Below are 20729 nucleotides of genomic sequence, written 5' to 3' on the forward strand. Positions count from 1 at the left end.
AAAATTCTATTTACTCATTTTTCTACAGTTTTTTTTTTTTTTAATCATATTTTTTAAATCACATTTTTTTAATTTGGAAACTTATATTTTGAAATTATCTCAAATTGTTCAGTGATTTGGAATGTGAGTTTGCATTTATTTTTTATTTATTTTTTTTTTTTTGTGTTTGCTGTTATTTTGTTGTTCCCTGTGTCTTAGGTGACCTGCGTAGATCCCAACAGTGGTATGTCTGGTGTGTCTGGCTCCACACCTGTCCAGACGTCGTCTCGTGTGCGTCACTGCATGTTTCCCCAGGTATCTCCGAGGCAGCATCCTCATGGTGGGGGAGGAGGAGGGGGAGGTGGAGGAGGAGGTGGTCAGCACCAGGTGGCGGCGTCCCGTCAGCACAGTCCCACTCACCGCCACTTAAAAACTTACTCTCCACCTCCTCCTTCGTCTTTGAACCCTTGCATCCATCACCCTCACCATCACCCAGGACAGATGCAGCAATCGTCGTCATCGTCATCCCACCAATCACACCCCCATCAGTCCCAATCCATCCATCAACATCACATAACTCCACAGGTACACGTCACACCTCCACCTTGTAATGAGTCACACGCCCATCAAACCAAGGTTAGTATTCATGATAAAAAATTTATAAAAAATGCTCACTTGCATTCCAATAAATTAATATTTAAAAGTGATTACTTTCAGATAAAAACAGTGCATGTAAGCTTAAAAGAATTGAAAATCTTGGATGATTTGCAGGACTGCCTTGTATTGCTTGGAGGAGTAATAAGTTATTTATCTTTATTAATAATAATTAATTTCTTGTCACATGTAAATCTTACTGTAAAAAAAAAACCCTGAAATAATCGATATAAAACTTGCAAAAGTATATACAAGTTAAATCTTATTTTAAGAATAAATTATGCCAATAATGTTTAACAAGAAAAAATATGTTAGTAAAGTTTTACAAAAAAAAATTTCTCTCCTAAATCTGTAAATAAAGCATCCGCATGAGTATAGATTAATTTCTATTTTACTTACAAAAACATTGAATAACAAGAGAATAATTTTTGTGTTGATTCTTTCCATTAATTTTCATTATCAGTTATTAAGATTAAGCTTTCTTTGAATATGTGATTCTTTCCTTTCTCTATTATTATCAGTTAATATTAAGATTAAGCTTCCTTTGTGATATGGCCCAGAAAGAGATACAGTTGTTTGAAGTAGTTGAGTAGTTTTGGCTACAGTGAGCGAGTAATGCAATTAAGTTGCTTTAATGAACATCTATAGTTGTAGCTGATTATATATGCTTAAGCTTTAGGCATATCTTTCACCATCTCTCCCAGAGTGCTATACCCATCTGTATTTATGGCTTACACCAGTCAATCATTCTTGCGAGGTGGAACCCAAATGTATTCGTATTCATTAAATCATCTTGATTTGCTCATAAAAATAAATTTGTACACAAGATTATTGAAGTGAGCTAAAGACATATATTCACTTTATTATAGAGATGAGAGTTGCTAATCAAAACTGCCATTATTATTAAAATCTTTCCTATTTAGAAGCCTTAAATTATTGCCCTATTTTAATAGCATGACTACTATAACGTTGAGAAGGACTAGAAATGGCCTTGAAAACTAATGCATACTGTTCAGTAGACATGATAGTGACATGTAAAGCATATTTCCGTCAGCTCACATTCCACTGAGTTTCAATTATTTAAATAATCTCCTTCTATATTCTGTGATACATTTAGAAATTATTAAATACTAATACGATCCATATCCTGGCATTGTCTAGAAAAGTTGATGCGCCCAAGAAATTCCTTCTCGCACCTCTGAATCTCATATAAGTATTTTTATTCAAATATTTAATATGTTGCTTATGATATGAATGAAAATGAATTGTACTTTTTTATTGAATCAAAAAATGTTAGTTAAAATGACATTGAAGTCAAAGACTTTATTGTTTCACTACCTGTATTTCTTTCACCTCTGAACCCCGTATAAATTTTATTTTAAAATATCTAACTTTCTATAATTTTAAATTCTAGTTATATATGAAAAAAAGTAAGATATTTTATTTGCTGGGGAAAAATAGAAAAAGTTGCTAATCAGAATAAAATATCGATTTTCTAAATGCAATGCTATCGATGGCAAACTTTGAGTAATAAACTGGCATCACTTTAATCTATGATAGATTTGTTAGAGTATGCTAATGTTGAAAAATTCAACTCCTGTCCGACTCCAATTTAAAGATGTAACAAGTTTTATTGTCTAGTGTTTACAGTAAAGTCAGCCTATTTAAAATTCACACTAAACATAAAATTAAAATTTGATTATTTTGTATTCTAATTGTTTAATTTGAATAGTTGATGCTTAACACCATCTACTGAAAATTGCTAAATCATGAAATTCCAGTATAAACTGAGTATAATTTATGTTTTCTTTATTTCGGTAGAAACCTACTCACATCTACTAGTATCCTGTATCTCTACAACTATTCATGGAGTACTGTTGCCACATCTGGCCCGGTGCATCTACCACTACTCTCTTCCTCTTAGATGGGGTCCGAAAAAGAGTCTACAATCTAATCGTTCCTGCACTGTCAGCTAAACTCCAACCCCTGTCCCATCATCAGTGTGGCATCCTTGTGCTTGTTTTACAAATACTTCAATGGAATGTGCTCCAACGAACTCTTACACTAGTGCCCTTTAATATAAATACCCCAGACTAACATGACAAGCAACAAAATCTCACTCTTTCTTTGTAGAGCTCCTCAGATGTTAGAAAGTCTTTTAAGAGTTTCTTCCCTTGAACTGCTAAACTTTGAAATTCCCTCCCTGTTTCCTGCTTCCCTGACTTTGTTAACATACAAAAAATTAAGTGTAATGTGAACAAAATGTTACAAAAAATTAAACAATAGACTTTAAAAAGAAATGCAAAACAAAAGTGAAATTATAAAAAAAAATCAAGTTGGATTAAAGCAATTTGTAATGATGATACTGAGTGAGCAGAAAATTACTTTTTCATTTCCAACAGATATAAGATATAACTTTCTATGTAATAATAAGGTGGAGAGTACTGGAAATCTGGGGAAACTTGTTGTCACTTAGACTCCAGAGAACACCACAATTTATTATCAAAGAGAAATCTTTGATAATGGCCTGTGTGACTAGTTCTAGTGAGTAAATAATAATAGTAATAATAGCCTTGTTCCATCATTATCACCTGTTACTATGTCAAAAACTACATCTATGTAATGTCTGAATTTATTAATTCTGAAAGACTTCAGATTTGAAATTTTTTATATTTGGTGCTTAATCAATAATGTTCCAAAGAATTTATCAATAAAAACAGTAGCTCAGTTTTGTGAAAAGAGATGGCCGGAACTTTTGCTGTTGTTAATTTGAGAAATCCATGAAGACTCTTTGAAGACATCAATACGGATCCAAATTATTCTATCCCTTGAAAATGATCATGTAACCAGGATCTATAAATATAGATTTGTAAGAGAGAGATATAATGGGAGAGGGGTAAATAAACAGGTGAGAGGAAGTCATTTTAATCAAGACTTGAACTCACAGTAACCAATTTGTATTTTGAATTTGAAAATATTTTCCTTTGGCTCATTCTAGGATCCATTAGGAGATTATATTTTTAGTAATCAAACCAGACCTCTTGGCACTGTAGAGAACTTATTTGAACCAATTCTGGGATAAGCCTTATTCATAACACTTTCTTAGAAAGATGCACATTTAGTGATATACGCATTAAGAAAAGTGACTTTCAAGAAAGTGAAGGAAGATATTAAACACTTTTTTGGCTATTCGTTTGCTCCTTAAAATATGGAAAGATGTACGAGGTGTGTGCAATAAGTAATGCCCCTGACCCACTTCCAGTTGTCTGATCTAGCTGAAATTTTGCAAGTGCAATGATTTATATCTCTACGGGTTATGGGGCAAATTACAGCTCTGAACTAATTGTGGTTTCTGTTTTACAGGTGTTTGAACTGAGTCAGGTGTGAAATGGAGACTGTTGAATGTTGAGCAGTGATCCGGTTTTTGTATTTGAAAGGACGCACACCACAGGAGACTTTTGATGAAAGAAACCTATGGTGATAATGCCCCACCATATGACCTTGTAAAACGCTGGCATCGTAAATTCAAACATGGCCGGAAGTTTGTGGAAAGAGCTCCCAGACCTGGTCTCCCCCCCCCCTTCCGCCATTGATGAGGCATCTGTCCGTCAAGTTGAGGCTGCCATTTTGGAAGATCAGCGCATTTATATTCGCCAAATAGCCCAAGATGTCAAGATTAGTACAGAGTCTGTGGAAACTATCATTCATGACCATTTGCATATGCATAAGGTGTCTGCCAGATGGATTCCCAGGTTGCTCACACCATTCCAGAAGCGAGAACGCGTCGAGTGCTTGAAGATGAATTTGGAGATGTGCCAAGAAAATAAGTCAAAGTTTTTCAAAAGACTGATTACACAGGATGAAACTTGGGTCCATCACTATGATCCAGAGACCAAAGGCCAGTCAATGCAGTGGAAGCACTTGGACTCACCACCTCCAAAGAAGGCAAGGGTGCAGCCCTCCGCTGGCAAGGTCATGCTCACAGTCTTCTGGGACCAGGACGGAGTAGTGACGACAAATCTCCTGGCAAAGGGTACCACAATTACAGGAGCCTATTATGCTTCTCTTTTGAGGAAATTAAGGGAAACTATCAAAATCAAGAGGTGAGGCAAGATCAGCAAAGATTACCCTCCTCCTGCAGGACAATGCTGAAGTTGTTTTTTTGAAAGGAAAGCGTTTCCCAGATGATGCAGCCTTGATTTCTGAAGTCACGTCGTGGTTGGAGGACCAACCTGGGGTGTTCTACAAAAACGGTCTCCAGAGCTGCATCAAACGTTGGGAGAAATTCATAACTCTGGGTGGTTCCTATGTAGAGAAAGACTAATAACTGTGCCAAGTATCGTTGCTCTATTGCTATGGGAAGTGGGTCAGAGGCATTACTTATTGCACGCCCCTCGCTCGTACTCAGCTAGACATGTAAATAAAGTATATATTTTATACAAATAGATTCCGATAGGAACATCGTTGATTTATATATCCACCCAGTGTGGTTGCACTTCAATCAAGCAGTTATGTGACTGCAAATTAAATTGTCAGAAAGCAGTAATCTTTTGAACTTCATTGACCACTAGATTTATAATTTTATATTTAATGGACCACTAATATGAATGTAGAAAAAATAGCAAATATATTTGAATAATAATAATGAGAAAACTCCCATTTTATTAATTTGAAATGTACCCATTGCCGAAAAAGTTACAGAATAATTATTCAAATAAAACAGATTGAAAATTTTAAGTTTGATCAAATATTACACATTTTTAATCAGAATTAAAAAAGAAAAAAAAATTTATTAGAAAAATATTAATCAAATTGTTTCTAAATTAATCATTCAATATATTACAAATTTAATCAATTAATTTTGTTATCTTCCTTAAATACTTGTCCTGATTCTGGGTGTTCTTATGATTTTACGATTCAGTGTTTTGCAGTGCACAAAATGGAATTGGATAATCATGGCAACATTTTTAATATCGCCATAATTCGAATTCCACTATTAATTTTACATTCTAGCTCTTTTGTATAAAATTATATAGGTAAAACCTAACCCTATAAGTTATTAAAAATAATGGTCAGAAAGTATTCAGTAATTATTGAACATGACTTTGCAAATCATGTTATAGTATATGATATCACATTTGTGTGTAATTTGAGATTACATAAGATCTTGGTCCTGGATATGACCTTAAACTATATCCGGAGGTGAAGCCCCAGCTTGGGGAGTGTGGAGCCACCCTTTAATTGCCATTGCTCCCAGATCCACTCTGACCCAGAGTGGTAGTATCTGTTAGGATCCCAACTATGGGTTAAATAGAAACTGACTTGAAAACAACAAATATATTCTATTAAAAATTTTTTCTCCAAAATCTTTGGATTCGACATTAAATAACCCGAAAAGAGTTGATATGCCGTAAAACAAAAACAACCAAACCATACATAAGATCTTAAATGTATACACCACCCCTATTATTATTTAGGTACTCTTCATTTTTGAATCACTGGTTTCATAAAAATTTAAATAATAGACGCTGCACTGACCACCAATGATTCATGCATCACTTGTTACAGAGGGCATATTTTTTTTATGTGGCTCAAAACTTAATTCAGCACATAATTGCCTGCATAGATATGAGAGTAGTGATCAACAAGGTTAGCAGAAAATGTTTTCAGATTTTCATTTATCTGACTGTAGAAATAGCACGGGTTGGTGAAAGATGCAAAAAGTTTGTGCTATTTTCAACACAGGATTTTCAACAACTTAAATATTAATAGTCGGCTCCAGAAATGTTTGAATTCATTAAATGATTATGGAAAATCATATTGAAATTGTTTTGGCTTATCTTAGAAAAAATATTTTTAAACAAGCTTTCTACGAATAAATAAATCACTCAAATGTTTTCAAAAATAATCTTATTTAAAAATTATTTAAATATTAAACAACCAGAATAAAAATAAACTGCTATATGTCACAAGAAAAATAAAATAATGTTATTTTTATCATCATCATCTCAAAAAAAGCCACATTGCTACTAAAACATAAGTTAATGTGATTAGCAGCCAGTGGAGAGTTTTGTAGCAAGTTGTTTGTTCACATTACATTTAACTTTCTGCATGTTGGTACAATCGGGAAATGGAACAGTGAGAGAATTTCAAAGGTAAGCAGTCTGAAGGAAGAAGTTTTAGCATATAAACTTTTCCAACAACTGGAAACCTCTGGAGTAAAGGGGTGGGATTTTGCTACTAGTGGTTGGTTGGGAAAAGTACCAGTGCATGAAGTTCATCTGAATACATTCTTAGTTATACTTGTAAAACCAGCACAAGGTTACCACATTTTGGCAATAGGGTAGGGGCTGGAGGCAGTAGAAATTCATTTTTGTACCCATTTTTGTAAGCGAGGAAGATTAGTGGCTGATGCACCAACTCAGACATGGCAACAATACACCATGCATGATGGTGGCTTTGTAGAGTTACAGAATATTAGTAGGCATGAGAAGTTTTCTAGCCTAGTAGAGGAAGTTACCCATCTTTGCAGCAGAGTTGTCAGTATCTTTTATGTATTTATTTTAATTCATATTGCCTTTTCATGTTAGACTAGCCTGGGTGCCCGGTGTTGCCTGGGTGTTTAGAGATGTGTGTTGAGCAAAAAAAAAAAAAAGTGGTAGTAGACAGGCAGCTAGAACCTATATCGCGAAGGAGGAAAAGAATGTGGGAAAAAAAAAACGTGACGTCTTTGCCGTTGCGTCCATCGCCAAACCAGAAGTGGTAAAGGTTTAAATTAAGGCTAGTCAACTGACTTGAAAATATTGGCAAAAAAAACGACCCCTCCCTCTAGAAAAAATTAAATATTATGACAAATTCTATCGGAGAAAAACTTGACACCATGTTTATTTTAATTGATACACTACTAGCGACATCTTTTGGTAATTACGAGAATGTAAGATCAATAAGAGCAGACAATCAACTTTTCACCCATTCCAGCAAATGAGTAGTTTCCAAGATATGAAGAAATGTTACTTTTAAAAAAGTGGGTGATTACTTTTCTATTATAAATTAACTTATAATGAGCACCCACTTTATGGTCACTTGTTTGTTTAAGAAAAAAAAAAGGGGGGTTTTGCCATCTTCTTTTTTGCGTGTCTCGCCTCCCACCCAAAAATATAAACACAGACTTTTTGTTGGGGGTGGGGGACAACGTGTGGATGCTCATTTCACGTAAAATTGTGTTGATTGTATGTTGCCCCCCCCCCTCCGCATCCAAACAGGTGGCCATAAAGTTGATTGTCTGCCCTTGTTGTACTTACATTCTCATAATTACCAAATGATGTCGCGAGTAGCATATCATTTAAAATAAACATGGCGTCAAGTTTTCTCTGATAGAATTTGTTATAACATTTAATTTTTTTAAATAAAAAAAAAAAAAAAAACTACTTGATCAATTTACATAATTTTTGGAATATGACATCTTCGTGCAGTGACAGGTACATACATCATAAAGATTTTTAAAGATTTTTCTTTAAAAAAAAAAATTTTTTTTAGGTCCAATTATAGACAAGCACCAACTTTTAAACTAACACTGAAATTTACAGGAAATAGTAATCATGCACCAAGCAAACTTTTTGTTTGGATGAAATATGTCAGCCAGTTGAAATATAAAATGTTCATTTTAACTTAGCAATGTATTTTTATTTCTTTCTGTGCATGTCCAAATTAAATTTATTTCTTAAAGTTGTTTGATATTAAATCTTTCTTATCAATCTCTTGATAGCTAAATCAGCAGGAGACACAACTGGAGTGCTAAATGTTTTGGCTTTGTTTTAAGGCATTAATTTTTTATTTTTTTTTTTTTTTAACTTTTGAAATTAATACTATATATTAGGTACAATATAATCAATTGGCTCTGTAATAATACATACAAAATCTGAATGGATTAAAATATATTTAAGCATATTTTATTACAAAATCTTGCCAAAAACGCTGTTTTATGATGCTAACTTTTTAGCACTTTATTTGCTTAAAACTCTTAAAATATATAATGTACATTATTATTTATTAATTTATTTGAAAGTATATTCATTTTTGAACAAAACGGTGGTATTTTTAGGACTTAAGATGCTTTGGTTTTTAAAATATGACAATTTTAGCAGAACCCCCTTGAAATCCGTATTTATCTAATGCATTTTATCGTCCATGTGTATTGCTAAAGGAAGACTAATTACCCTACTTTTTCGAGTTCAATCCCACTTCTCTCTCTATCTTTTTTTTTATTTTTTATTTCGTCCTTGTGTCAATATCCTCCACTCGGGCAAAAGTTAATTACCAACTCATTAAATTCACTATTCTCTTTGGCCTAATGGTTAGCGTGGAAAACTAATTACCCACCTCTCTCTCCACCGTTTTTTTTTTTTTACTTACTTTAACCACGTGGAAGCCATTCTTAACATTGCTTCGTCCTTGTGCCAATATCCTCCACCCGGGCAATGCCGAGTACTCCCCGCTAGTATAATAATAAATACGAAATCTGCATTAATCAAAATATCAGATTTAAGCTAGCAATGCTGGGCGCCTGCTAGTAATTTGATAAAAAGTATAGTTAAAAAAGAGAATAAAGAAAAGTGAAGCAAAAATGAAACTAAAACCTTTGGTAAGTACAACTAGTTCTCTCTCTCTCATATATATATATATATATATATATATATATATATATATATATATATATATATATAAACACACACATATATATATACATACACATATATAAACACACACATATATATATACATACACACACACCTACAGTTGAAATGAATATATAACTATTTTGAGTTGGTCAAATGAAAGAACAAAATCTTTTACAAAACATGTACCATATAGGAAAGAGGGAAAAGAGGCTAAATATCACTAAATTGAAATTGTCCTATTGTTTTTTTTTTTTAATTTATTTTTGTTTGTTCTTTTAGGAGAAGAGGGGGCATATGTCCAGAATCTATCTATCTATCTATATATGTTAGTCGTGGCAAAAAAGAGAAAAAAAATTTTTAGCTGGTGAGAAGTTTTTTAACTAAAAATTAAACTTGGGGTAACCCTTTTGAGTTTTGAATTTGATTTTTTTTCTTTATCGATTTCATAATCTTCAAAAAATTTCTATTTTATTAGTTAAACTAGACATTCTGGAATCACCAATAATAAAATTGTTTCTTTGAATCAAATTTGAGAGTAAGAGTTCTTCATGACAAACATCTTTCATAAGACCATCAAATGTTAAATCAATATTTTTAAGCGTGCAATGCTATCTTTATTTGCATGACAAGTATTTTAAAAACTGTTAGTTTATTTTTACCTTGTGAAATTAGCAAAGCTTAAAATTAACAGTTTTTAAAGTTTTCTTTTGTTGTGACTTATTGTTTATGCACACTTTTAGTTTCTTTTGTGAAAAAATTTATTTTCATTTTGAAGTTTCCTGTGTTGATATTTTTATTCCATTTTTTTATGTTTGTGTAATCAAAAATAGCCAATGTTTTTTTCCTGTGAAATTTCAATGTTTTAACATTTTTCTTTTTTTAAAGTCAAATTTTTGTGTTATACATTAAAACCAATTTTTAAAAATAAACCATTTACTAAATGCCTGAATTTCAAATGTTTGAAAATTTTACTAAATTCATATAAAATTTTCTAAATATTATTTTGTAAGGTGTCATTATTTTTTTCCTCACATTGATTAGTATTTAAATTATTTAAATAAATTCATTAAAGTAGATGCATTTAGAGTTGTGCATAAGAATTTTTATTTCGACCTACAGAGTAAGAAAATTCAAGATTTTATTTTTTCATAAGTTAGTTTGTATATTTGTTCTTATTGATTTAAAAAGTTATATTTAAATCAAGTTTGAAAAAAGAAATGTTCATGCATTCATTATTTTGAATATCTTCTGATGAGTTTCAATTCTTTTTCAGATTGGAAAGAAAAAGAACTAGATTTTTGCTTAAATCTAGCCGTAAATATGTTATTTTGAAGCAGTGCTAAACAATTTCCACATGAACATTTATTTTAGAAACTGGATTTAAACATCTTTTTAAATTAACAAACACTAGAGATAGTGTATGTGTTATGGTTTACTTAAAGCATATAAATTAGTGTATGTGTTTTGGTTTACTTGAAGCATATAAATTATATATTGAAAGTCTTGATAATAAAAATTCAAAAATAAAATTAGTCGGATGTTTATTTTAAAGTAACATGCTAATATTAAATGAACGGAAAGATTGTTAATTATTTTATTCATAAATTTGCATTTTCTGAACTTTTTATAATAAAGAATTCATGTATACGCATTCATAAATGATAAAAATATCCATTTTTGGAGAAGACCTTATGACCTAAATGGCTACTGACTATGGTTCTGGTTCTAACCATAAGCCACTTTAATAAGCTATAAGAACAACGAAACACATGCATCCATGAATAATTATTTTCACAATAAAAAGGTATTTATATGTTCTCGGGTACAATAGTTCAAGGGAGATAATTCAACCCCTCCCCTCTCATAAACATTCATGGTGAAATAAGTTAAAATAATAACAAAGATCAAAGAATTATATAAAGAACAAAGAATTAATAAAACATGTTAAAAACATATTTAATTTTCAAAAAGGAAACACAAATTAAGTGGATTGTCCTTAATCCACAGAGTTTTGAAAGAAATACTTTCCTTCTCATCAGAGAGTAGGAATTAGCAAAATGCGGAAACAAATTTTGCTTGCAAAGTATTTAATCAAACTACAAGTAAGCCATAGAGCTTACTTGGTAAAAGTTTTTAAAAAAATAGTGAACCAGAGGAAATGGGGGGGGGGCTGATCTCATGTGAATGGATGGTCGGGTGAAGAGTAGAATATCCAATAATGGTAAAATTCAAGATATATATATATATATATATATGGGTGTGTGTGTTTTTTGTGTGTTTTAGTAGGATCAAATTTTAAATTAAATCGCAGACATTTTTTCATCATACAAACATGTGGTTTATTCTAAAGATAAATTTATGGCATTTATAATTTAAATACAATTTCAGGCATATAGCCCCCATGTAAATGACATAATCTAGAAATCCAATTTTCACAAACTCTGTACATTAAATTAGGCTGTATTTTAGCAATAACGCATCAAATGTTGTCTTCTGAGTGGTCTTTTGTGTCTAGTTTATCAGCATATACATGGGACTTTATATATTCCCAAAGAAAATAATCTAATGGGGCTAAATTGCACAAAACTTTGAGATTAACATGGAAAGTGTTTGATGCCTTCTCCTGCAGGATATTATAATGGAATAAATTTTTGTTTATTACTGATAATTTCAAATGCAAACAATCATAAGATGACTTAAAACATGTTTTTGTATATACTTTGTTTCCTTCCAATTGCATGATTTTGCATGTTTTTAGCTCGTCTGATGCTCAAACATTAAACTATTGGAGTTGATCATTTAGAAAATTTTTTACTTTTCTTTGGTAGAAACCCAATGAAGTGCTCAATAATCATACCATGTTCAGTTGAGACCTGATCTGTAATATTATTAATTAATAAATGTGTGTTTGTGTATTTAGGTAGCATTCTTTAATTTAAGCAAACATTATTAAACACAACAGAATCCTTGGCTTGATTATATCTTTTTTACTTTAATCTTAGTTTCAAAATCAAAAATATTAAAGAATGTCCCATATGTGTCACGTGTACTTTCAATTTTTTAACAAATCATTTTCAAGTGATAAATACAGCCAGCAAAATGGTGAAGAACAAATGAAAATTGCAAAAAACAACTGAGAACATGGTATATGAGGTCATTAAATGTCACCAACATACAAGTGTTACTTTCAGAAAAGAGCTTTATAATTTTTGTTTCAACAGTGACAGAATTAGCATCCTAGGATAAACTACATTTAAGGTTAATATTTTAAAATATTGTTACTAATTTTGTATGTAATGTTATTGGGTATGTACATACACACACATACACACATGAGAGATAATGTATGTCTGGATAGCATTTCTTCTTGAAGACATGTTTATTTAAATATTAGATAACTTTTTGATTTTTTTAAAATTCCTGATGAAATGTGAAAATTAATCAGGAACATATGCAGACACAATTTATCTGTAATATTTAATGATATACAGCGTGACCCCCCCCCCAAAAAAACGGGCCCCAACTCTAATTAGACCCCGTTTCTTAGTGTTTTGTCTGAATGAAATGAAACCATGGTCATAACTAGTTTATTATATTGAAAACATCACATCAAAACACTAGGGTCTTTGGCCTATTTTTCTCTGTTCTACAGCATATGTTCTAGATATACTTTCTTTGGTTTTTTTTTGGGGGGGGGGGTCACCCTGTATATATATATATACAGACACATATTATTAAACATGAAATGAAAAGAAATTGGCAAATTCACATTTCATTGAAACAAGAATTGAATAAAACAAGAAATGCATTCAAATGTCAATGTGTTTCTATTAAAGCTGAATAAAAACGTTTTAAGAGTTTTAGAAAATTATTCTCTATCTGCTACTCAACAACAAATCACTTTAGAATCATCTGGAAATTAAGTAATATGAAAATGCTATTATCAAAATTTAAAAAAAAAAAAAAAAATTAGTTATTCTTTCTTCTTTCAACACAAAAAATTGGAAATCCCTTCTGTGCAAGTTTTTAAAAATTATTGCGTAACAATTTATAAACTTATTTTAAAAATGAAATATTTATCTATATATTTTTTCATAGTGAAATCCATAAATTATTTTGCTTAGTCATACCATGCATTTAATGCATGTAATAATTGCTATAAAATAATTCTAATAAGTATTGTATACATATTTATATTTTATGTTATACATCTTTGCAAACAAAATTTTGAAATTAATTTGTTTCAAGAAACGAATCCATCTCTGACTGCCTCAATGAAACTCTAGACCAATTGAATTACTTAAAGATACAAATTTACCTTAAGTATAACAACTATGGCCATAATCACATTGACACGCTAGTTCCTATTAGATCACCAAAGTTAAGAGGCATTGGGTCTGGCCAATACCAGATGGGTGATCATTTTGAAATATCAGGTACTGTACAGTCTTTACTCACTAGCGTTTTGTGTGACTGGACGGGTTTATATATACAAATAGCTACACATTGGTCTTTATTATAGAGTGGAGGGTTAATATCAATAGAAAGAAAAACTATGAATAAGTTTATATTATATAAAAGCTATATTTTTAGAATGTGTGGAATGGTTCTTCATGTTTGTATACGTGAGATTGGTCTGCTAGGTTTTCTGGCAACCTCTATAGACAACATTGATGTAAAGCAAAGGATCTGTTTGTCTTTTTATTATTGTCATCATTGATTCAAGATTGATCAATTTGATTATTGTTTGTTCTCATACGTTTCATCGTGATGATTATTAATCTTTGCAGCCTTCCTTGACTCAGTATCGAAATAGTGAAAGTACCTGCCAGTCTCCAACATCACCTTTGTCACAGACGTCATATTCCCCAGTGCAATCTCCTGGTCTCCCACCCACCTCGACTTCATTAGAAGGAGGAGGGGGAGGAGGTACTTTTAGTGATGCATTTTATATTCAACAAAATACCAACCAGATACAACATCAACTGGAGCAGTTTACCATGGTAAGTATTTTTTATAAATACAATTTTTTTTATAACAAAATGGAAGACTTTCTGAGGAGGGAGAACTGAATAAGGATTTTGATTAATATAAGAATAATTGGAATTTTAGAAGCAAACTGCACAATTTCATAAGTAATATTACGTTCTCAAAGTTAAGTTAGTACTATTATCGTTAGCGGAGAGGGAGCGGAATTTCTTTGTTAAAATTCAAATTTTTGTCAAATTTTAACAGTATGTAATAGATATCTATTAGTAAATATTTCCCAGTTTCACTTGACTTGAGGTATTTTAATTTTGTTTTTTTGTTTTGTTTTTTTGTTTTGTTTTTTTTTATTGAAGATTCCAGTAATCATAATCCACTGGGCTCATGAAAAAGAATTTCAAAAACTACTTGACAAATATACCCAGTGAACTAAGTATAAGAAAGATCCAAACAGTTGCACTTAAAGGAATAATTAGAATTCAAAACAAATTTCTCAGTTTCTGGCATTCAGTAGAATGCCCCATCCCTAACAAAACAAACAAAAAGATGAGAAAAGAAAATGATTTCCAGAATTTCAATTTTTTAAAACCCTTTAACCTTTTAATTTTCCAGAATCAAAATTATTGTAATGGTTTTAATCAAAATTAGAACAAGGATTCTAGACATAAGTTTTATTAGCCTTATATTTTTATTGTAATCTTCATGAAATGGCATAAAAGTGGTAGAAAACAGTTTAGGAGAGTTAATTTTACCTATCCTGAGATAGGTATTTTTCTAGACCTTACAGATGTTTTGCCTATTTTGGAAAATGCAGTGGGTTAATTCACAAATTATGCATTTCTCAGAAGGTTCGCAAGGTTCTCAGAAGGGTAAACCAGATACTCCGACAAAAAAACCCCAAAAAAACAGCCAATTCACTTTCTTCCTTGAGACTTTCGTTTATGAACATTAAAGGACTTAAAACTATCTTCAATGATATAGAATCCTTTCTCCTTATAAATTTCTCAGATATTCAAAAGCGAAACTAATCATTTTGATATCAGGATATCTTCCACTTTGCCATAAAGACTTTAACAAGCATATGCATGTGTTCAGAGTTTATATCCATAACATTGTTTCCTTGATTAGAGAACTTATCCTAAAATCAGATAATCAGACCTATTTGTGCTTTAAATTTATTACTGCATATGATCTATCATTTTCCTTCAACCCAGAACTGTACCCTACTATACTATGGTTCCCATAATGTAGATAGATGCAACACTTTCCTTGAATTTGAGTACCCAAATCCATATATCTGGGAATTTTAATGTTCACAGAGATTAACCTGGCTAGCTATGCAGATACAATTGCTAACAGCATGCATAGTTTCTCTATTAGTCCACTTAGGAAGGCGGATCATCTTATGTTAAAGGTTAATATTATCATAAAGACTGAATCCCTCAGAGATCTTAACACAGATGGCTCGTGAAGTGAAACCTTTTCTGTCCCTGCTGAACAGTTAGCAAATGAGATAACTGAATGGGTCAAAGCAGGCATAAAAGTATTTATTCTCACAGAATAATTCTATAGTAAACCCTACTCTATCCAACGGTTCATTTTGACTTGTGTAGCTAAGGCAAGAATTCCATCATTTTAACAGCTATAAGTCAGCTAGAAATAGATAAAAATTTATAGCATCAAGAATCCATTGTAAGAATAGGTATACCAAGATAAACAGAAAACGCAGTGAGTCAAGTCACAGAAATGAGGAATTTTCAATTTCTGGGAAATCTATAATAGTATATTTAATACCATCTTGAAAAATGCTAAACTTTTTCACTAACAGTATGGATTTAGGCAATCCCGTTCTACTGCAGGTATCCTAAAGGGCATCTCTGAACACATATATTATACACTGGACAAGGCAAGTGAAACTAGGGTGCTAGTGCTTGATATATCCAGAGTTTTTGATACAAAGGTTTTCTCAAGAAAATTAATTTGTACGGTATTCTGGACAAATATTTAATATAATGAAATTCTTCTTGGTTAAAAGAAAGATCCAGGTTGTCCTCTATAACTGTACATTAAAATATCACATTAATGCAGGTGTGCCCTAGGAGATTAATACTTTGCCTAGATTTCTTATTCATTATTACTAATTTTTATAAATAACTTTTCTGATGTAATAGTGTCCATAATGAGTTCATTTACTGATGACATCATGCTCTATTCTCTATGTGGGCAAATCAAAAACACACACACACACACACACATATATTCAAGGCAATGGCTGAATCGTTCATAATCCTCAGTTTGCAGTAAAATGGGACCAGAAATGAGTGGTTACAGTTAATGCTACCAAGACAAAGCTATTTTACTTTAGCAATTGTAAGAAACCTTTCCTATCACCAATTGCTATAGCTAATAGTACCATTCCTGAGAGCCCAATATTTAAACTTCACACTCCTTTAGTATCGTATCTCGCCACTATTTGCGCTTGTATGGCGTATTTTTAACATCTGGGCTAGTGCACCAACCACCAGTCTCTCTCTCTTGTGCAAGATGCAAAAGATGTCAGTCTTGCACTGTCTACTAAACTCCAACCCCTGTCGCATCATTGCAGTGTTGCATTCCTGTGCTTATTTTACAAGCATTTCAACATAATATGCTCCAATGAACTTGCTGCACTTGTACCCACCTCCAATATAAATACTCCCAACTAACCTAAAAAGCAACAAAATCCCACCTCTTCACTGTAGAGGTCTCCGGCTATCAGAAAACTTTGTACTCTAATAGCTGCTTTCATTAGATCACTTGTTTTTGTGTTGTAATTCTCTCACTGCTTTCTGTTTCCCCAACTATACCAACATGCAGAAATTTAAATGTATGCAAGCAAACATCTCACTGAATGACTCTTTACTTAGTATGCATACCCCCCCCCCTTATAAATATGGCCACTAATTCACAGTAGTCTCTTATATTTCAGTGTCAGTATGTTTTGTTCAGAGTGAATAAAAGTTTTTAAAAAAAATTGTACCTTTTTGTGTGAAGCTAAATTAAACTAAATGTAAGCCATGTTATCGATTATTATATTTAGCAGCTGTGTTCCAAAATTTTTGATTAGAGGAAGATTAAATCTGAACAGTATAGATAGATGTGTGCAGAGTAGGCCACTTTGATGGCATAGCCACGTTGGAAGAATGGATGAGAGTTCTTGTATTAGATGTTTTGGTTCACAAGAGAAAGTCAAAGAAAACACTAAAAGTGATAAGAATCGACTTGAGAGAAAGTCAGATAAATAAGGACCTGGCCAGACATAGGTTAGTTTGGAAGTCAGTGTCTTAAAGCCATTCAATGCATGCCTGCATGTAAAACTGGCGTTAAATTGAATATGATGATAATGATGATGAGTTTTCCACCTATTCTCTCTTTGTTAAGGATGCTTGTGTTATATGTGGTCTGGAAGAGTTAATTGCCCCTTTCTCTTTATAATTTCTATAAAATAAGACGTTTTCATTTTTCAATAATAAAAGGTAAGCAACACATGCTTTCCTATAACTTTGTTCAATTATTTTTTATAACTTATACGTCAAATATTGCTACTTTTATGTTCAGCCCATATTTTAATATTATTCATTTTATTGGGTGGGGGTGCAAAACCTGTATATACCTACATCTACAAAAAAAGTAATCCGTTTATCTTCAGTGTAACAAGTTTGAAACCCATTATGGATGCCTAGTCATTAGAATGGATTGCAAACTACATTTTTCAATCTTGTATCTAAAGTTTGAACATTAATGAGTTTCCAGTATTTCTGTTCTTATGTCATTATTGGCTACACATTGGCAGACATTTCAGTTGTAGCTCATAATTAGCTTGTTGGACCAAATTCTTAATATAAAGGCAAATTAAATTAAAACCATATCCTGTGACCATTTCTGCATGTAACTCTTATGAATCTATATTAATTTTTGTTTCTGCCTTGATGCTAAGAACCTGGTCTTAGCAAGTTCGGCTGATTCTTGGTTAGAACTGAAGTCAATAATGTTTGTATGAATAAATAATGGATATATATATATATATATATATATATATATAGTGATTAGTGACTATTCTCAGGTTTAAATTGTGTGAATGGTTTGAACAGCTATTTCTACGCTAATGATTTATACAAGGCTGAAATGTATACATATGTAGATAATAATTAAATATTTATTATTAAACTAGTTAACCCATGCCCCATCATTGCCTGGGAAAGGAGATTATCTTGAGAAATTCTGTGTCCAACCTTGAAAGATTCGGCATAAACACAGACCCTACAGTGTTCAAAACAGATCTCTCAAATGTTATGTCATTTTGAATCAATGTTACCTATTATTAGTGATAGGATCATCACAAATGCCACGGTTGTTAATCAGACAAAATCAGTATCGCTGTAGATGCCTATCTTATGTGACTCCCACTGATTTATGATGAGAACTTGAACAGAAAATTTACAGCATGTCTATTACATCCCCACCCCACCCACCCCAAAAAAAGTTTTTTTTCACTGCATAAGAAAAATAAAACATGGATACATTTGTAAGATGAAGTAAGAGCATATTGGATCAACTCCATAATTTCTTTTATTTTCTCTCAGCTCCAAGTTCTTATGCTTCCTTTTTTATAATAAAGTTATCTCATCTTCTACTTGTGAAGAAAAGAAGTTTGGTTTGGAAAATCTTCAATAAAAAATGAGACATTACTCACATAGTTACCAAAAAATATTTTTAAGGCAGGGCATAATGTCACCTTAAGTTTTTATTGGTGAAAGCACTGATACTGATTTGGCTACATGTTGACAAGAATAGTCAGTATTCAGAGGATATGGATTGATAGGAAAAATTCAGAAACCCCTCTTAAAGTACCTATTGTTATGTCGCATGTTGAAAATACTTATCACCTTTTATTTTGACCAAATGTATTTATATGGAAGATATACGTTGATGTTCGACCACCTAAAAAATATCCTATCGATTTACATGTTTTAAGTTATTATTAAAGCAGAAAAAAGAAGCTAAATTTGATAAGTAAAAAAAAACAAAAATAACGCCTCACCCTTAAAAAAAAGTTTCCAGTGTTGTTATTATTGTATGAAAGAATAATAAGTTGTTAAAAATTAATAATCTGTTTTGGTTTTGTTTAAAAAAACAAGACATTCCTTAAAAATTAGTAAATGATTTTCAGGTTGTTTATAGTAAAAAACAGAAAGTCCCTTGAAGTTAGTGATTATCTGTTTTGTTTCAGTAAAAAGAATACAGTTGAAGACTTTGTAAGCAATTGTTTTTTTTGTTTTGTTTTTTTTTAAACAGTCCTTAAAAGCTATTAATCGATTTTGTTAGTCATGAGTTTTGCTTTTGGCTGTATTAAAACTAAAAAGCATTTGTTAAAAAGTTAGTGATCTGCTTTGTTTTAATAAAAAGAAAATAGTCAGATTTCATAAGCAATTGTTTTTTTTTGTTTTTTTTAGAAAAAAAATCAGGTGTTAAAAGCTATTTTGTGTTAGTAATCGGTTTTGTTTTGGTTTTAGTAAAAATAAATTAACATCTAATAAAAATTAGTAAACTTTTTTTTTGTTTGTTTTTATTTTTTAAAATACTTAAAAGTTAGTGATTATTTGTTTTAAAATGAATACAGCCAAAGACTTTGTAAGCAGTTATCCTTCTTTTTAGTTTTGTTTTTGCTTTTATTAAAAGTTTTTAAAGTTAGTGATGTTTTGTTTTAGTGAACAGAAAACAGTTCTTGAAAGTTATTGATTTTTTGTTAGTGATCAGTGTTGTTTTTGGCCTTAATAAAAAACAATGTAAACAGTAGCAAAAAGGTAAACGTTTTTCTGTTTGTTTTTAGTTTAATAAAAATTTCTGTAAAGTTAGTAAGAGATTAGAAAGTTACTTTCTATTTTGTATTAATAAAAAGAAAACTGTTGATTGTTTTGTTGTAGTTAAGAAAGAAATAATAGTTAAAAGATAATCGATTTTCGTTTTTGTCTTAGTTTAAATAAAACCAGTCTTTTCAACATAGCGATTTTCTATTTTGTTTTTCTAAAAAGAAAACAATCGATGAAACCGAGTTATCAGTATTCTTTTTATATATGCCTCATCTTAATACCTGAATTTTAAAAATAAGTTACTTTTAATAAGCATAGGTGTCAGGTTAAATTGCGATTATGAATCTGATGTGAGATGTTTGGTAATGTATTCAAGCATTCTGAAATCTGATTAAATGGATTATGATTAGCCAGATGAAATTGCTGAAATAAAACCATTCTGTAATTATATTCAGGATGCCAAATGAAAAATAAGTGAAAATCAGATGCGTTTATTTATTTTTTAAAATTTTGTGTGATATGTAGAAAATAGTATAAGTGAAATAAAGAAAAAAAAATGAAAGAATAAATGGTGGCTTAATGA

The 20729-nt window shown here is 31.3% G+C and overlaps 1 protein-coding gene across 9 annotated transcripts in view; it reads left to right on the top strand.

Moving 5' to 3' along the window:
- The window catches only part of LOC145268298 (CREB-regulated transcription coactivator 1-like), a 237986-nt gene that overhangs the window by 206523 nt on the left and 10734 nt on the right, over positions 1-20729 (top strand). For 5 of the 9 annotated variants that reach the window (XM_080123726.1, XM_080123735.1, XM_080123745.1 and 2 more), the window contains 2 exons: positions 199-615; positions 14102-14314. In XM_080123726.1, coding sequence (XP_079979852.1) covers positions 199-615; positions 14102-14314 — 630 coding nt within the window. The remainder of the gene's footprint in view (positions 1-198; positions 616-14101; positions 14315-20729) is intronic. The other 4 variants (XM_080123774.1, XM_080123782.1, XM_080123793.1 and 1 more) reach the window with 1 other exon arrangement.

This window comes from Euprymna scolopes, chromosome 4 (assembly GCF_053919585.1).
Source record: "Euprymna scolopes isolate OS-2025 chromosome 4, ASM5391958v1, whole genome shotgun sequence".
NCBI lineage: Eukaryota > Metazoa > Mollusca > Cephalopoda > Sepiida > Sepiolidae > Euprymna > Euprymna scolopes.